The sequence below is a fragment of the Condylura cristata genome, unplaced genomic scaffold (genome assembly GCF_000260355.1).
Source record: "Condylura cristata isolate star-nosed mole 26May11 unplaced genomic scaffold, ConCri1.0 scaffold00025, whole genome shotgun sequence".
Lineage (NCBI taxonomy): Eukaryota > Metazoa > Chordata > Mammalia > Eulipotyphla > Talpidae > Condylura > Condylura cristata.
Window position 1 is genome coordinate 32,626,410 of NW_004567126.1, and position 3,496 is coordinate 32,629,905.

At 57.2% G+C, this 3,496-nt stretch overlaps 1 protein-coding gene across 1 annotated transcript in view; it reads right to left on the minus strand.

Moving 5' to 3' along the window:
- Positions 1-2,042: 2,042 nt before the first annotated feature.
- CNTN5 (contactin 5) overlaps positions 2,043-3,496 on the minus strand; it is a 213,364-nt gene continuing 211,910 nt past the window's right edge. Inside the window, exon 18 of the mRNA XM_004689429.2 lies at positions 2,043-2,409. Coding sequence (XP_004689486.1) covers positions 2,315-2,409 — 95 coding nt within the window. The 3' untranslated portion in view covers positions 2,043-2,314. The remainder of the gene's footprint in view (positions 2,410-3,496) is intronic.

Here is a 3,496-nt window from a genome sequence, read left to right on the forward strand (position 1 = left end):
GATCCCGAGGCTGGACTTGGTCCACAGTACCACCAGCTGCGTAGGCAACACATTCACTTTCCTGAAAGTTTTAATGATGATTTTAATGATGTTTTGTTCTTAGAGCAATTGCCATCGTACAAAAATACGGTCTCTGTAGTGACTGAAGACTGTGCAGCCTCTGCGCCAACGGGGACACGCTCTCGGCGCTGCAGCTAACAGGGAGGGCCTGCACCAGGAACGCGTGCAGCTCCCGGAAAGTAACAAGCATGTTCTACTGAAGTACATAAACATTTAAAACCTGTTTTTTAAACAGGCTTGTGATGCAAAATACATATTCTGTGCATGTTAAATAGACACCCCGCGCCTCAGCCTCCCGTGGGCTCTGGGTCAGACGTGCCGTGACTCCCGCCTGGCGCGGCGCCCGTCAGCCGGCGGGACGTGTTGGTGAGCTTGGGTTTGCCACCGGTCTGACTGGGCTCCGCTTTCTAAGCGTGTCAGTCATCACGTGATCCTTAAACCTATTTGACTTGATTCACTAAGTCCGGTAGGAAATACCAAATGAAGAGAAGGGTTTGGTTCGCCACATTTGAAATAAAAACGTCTGCCCGCTTTTGGAATATCCTCGCAGTATGTCTGCCTGAGGCCCAATTTCCCCTTGCAGACTCCACGGCGCTCAGGAGAAACCAGGTTTCTCCTGTTGGTCGGGGTCGGTCCCCCTCCCCGCTAGCCTGATACCTGCGGGAAGCCCCAACACCCCCGGCTGTCACCTGATCTGCAGTGATGTATCCGTGATCTGTTAGCCACGCCGGCTGGTCTCGAGGCGAGCGGTCAGAGCCCTCCCCTCCCCACAGGGGATGCGTGCCGACCCAGCCGGCCGGCGGGTCCCTGACAGCAGCGCCAGGCCGTGCAGAGGCAAGCTGCTGTCTGCCTTCCTGCTCTCCGGGGTCTCCCCGTTGCAAGCCCCCAGTCTGAGCTCCACATGGCGCCATTCTCCTTGCTAAAGACCACGTGACGTGGGAGCTCCAGATTCACAAAGACAGACAGCTGCGCTTGCTCGTTGGCAGAGCCACGCCTCTGCACTTGCCCAGCTCTTTGGCACGGGCCGCGACGACTGTCCCTCAGGCGTCTTCCCGGGGGTAATCTGCCTCTGACACATTCTCTTTTCGGCTAGACCTTCCTCAAGTAGCGTCAAACACGAACCTTTCACCCGACTCCCCCACAGCTCACCCGGCTCCTGGCCGTGGACACACCCCAAGCGGGTCAGGGGCCAGGGGCCAGGCCAGCTGGGCCTGTCACGTCCCCGCAGCTAAACTAAAAACGGTCAATCGCCCCTAGGGCTCCTCTTCATTTTGACCACGGCTAAGGTTTGACAAGGGGGTGTGATACGTGGAGCTGTGCAAGGTCCTACGTTTATTTGTCCCGTGGAAGCCATTCGTCCTGTGCCCGTCTACGCACGAGGAGGACGGCTGTGCCTCCAGCGTCTGCGGCAGCAGCGGTGGGGTGGGAAGCTGGGTCCTACGTTTAACTTCCAAGCCACCCCCCTCGGCAGCTGGGTCAGCGTCTCCAGCTTTTAGCGGTCGTGCCTATTTTTCTGGCCTTTAACTCTTTCGTTATTAAAGCTACACACTGACTATCTTTGCAGCTGGGTCTCTACTGGACGCAAAACAGTAGCACTCACGTCCACTTGGACTGTCCTGCTGATTACCTGCACACGTGTGTGTGCATGGCCCAGTCCCCCCTCCAGCACCTTGGCTTCGAGGAGACACAGAGCAGCCTCCTGACAAATTCTGCTACCTCACTGCGATCACGCCACACCACGTGAGGACAACCTGTGTCCTCGTCTGACACACAGACCCCACAGCTGAAGTCTTTATCCCCTACGTCCTGCTGGTCGGTCAGTTGGAAAAGTCAGCTGAAAGGAAAATGACAGACACCAGACTCGGAGCCTTCAGCAGACGTCCTCAGCGCGGCGCTTGGTGGGAGACGGGACTGCTGGAGACAGTGCCTTAGCCGTCGGGCGGTGCACGTGGACCCCGGCCGTCCTATCAAATCCCAACATGTTAAAAAAGTAAAGAATACGTTTGACAGAAATTACAAGTGCTTACAAAATTGCATTACATACAATCTGCATATTTTTATTGGACCCAGAAATGTCCTCTCCTTTTACAAAAACCAAAGAGAAACCTGGTGGGTGTGAGTCCCGCCGGCCTCCGGAGAGCGCCGTGCCCACGCGAGTCCTCGCTGCTCTCCAGGCCCTGGGCCTCACGACTCTACACGCTACTCACTGCTGTTATCAAGCTAAAGCGAAGGAAAGCGCGTGGCGTCCGCGAGTTCACCACGAGGCGGAAGGGATCACCAAGGCCAGGAGCAGCGTCACGGACGGCGAGGACGTGGGGAGGGAGGGCTGAGCGCTCGTGACTTTCCCACCTGTGACCAAGAGAAACAGCGAGTGGAGCAAATGGCTTGGTTTCGCCTGAGCTGGCAGTTGCTTGTGGCTGGAAGACAGGGGGCGAAATCTGGCTCTTTCTGATGACCGCTCCCTCCCGTGTCTCTGCAACAAGATATTCCCTGTGGTTCCCGAGCGTTATCCGGACAGCCGCAGTGCGCACGGGACAGGCTGGTGCCGAGCAGACACCGTGCGTCAGAAACCCGTCTTGTCAGGGCAGTCGGGGTAACGCTCCCGGGGTGCGATGGAAAACCCCAGATCCCAGGGTGAGACGTAAAGGAACCTCCATTGTGCGTAGTTTAGGAAACTGAACAAGAATTAAAGCAGTCGAGGCACTAAAAGTGGACACTTAACTACTCTGGTCATTGGAAAAGTTTCCTACTAATAAAATATGTTATTTGTCTCACTCACGTAGGGGTCCTCGATCGGCTCACCGTGCCGTTCCGCGGACTGAAGCTCTAGACTCTCACACTACGCTTGCCAAAGGAGCCTTATGTCTCAGAGAGTCTTTCCTCTCGTCTTGCTTCTTTTTTCAGATTTATTTATTTATGCTGATAAGAGCTGGGGTACAGGCCAGAGATGTGGGGGGGGGGGTGAGAAGACTCACCAGAGACAGAGTTAGGAGAACTGACGTATCTACCGAAACACACCGCTGAGGGGTCTGCTGCGCCCTGTGGGTCCCTCCCTGACCGGGGATCGAACTCACGCTGCAGTGGCTTGGGCAGCGTCCCAGCGCTGCGCTCTAGCCCCCTGGGCCGCCAGGGAGGGCCCAGGTCTTGCTTCTTGCAGGCAGCTAATGGAAGACATGCCTGCTGGGTCCCTGCGTGGTCAGGCTGACCGCGCAGGAGCGCAGTCACGCAGGCGTCCCGTGCTCTGCAGGCACGCGTCTGTTGTTGCCTCACAGCGCCGCCTGAGGAAGCAAGGGCAGAGCAGGCTGCACCTCTGTCACTCCTCCGAAACAGCCTTTGGCCCGCTCGGTGCCCCTGAACACTCAGCGCCACGGTGAAGCAGGCGGCGCGAAGCCAGCAGTGGGGCGCCATCGTCCTTCCTACCCTGAACTCTGCGGCA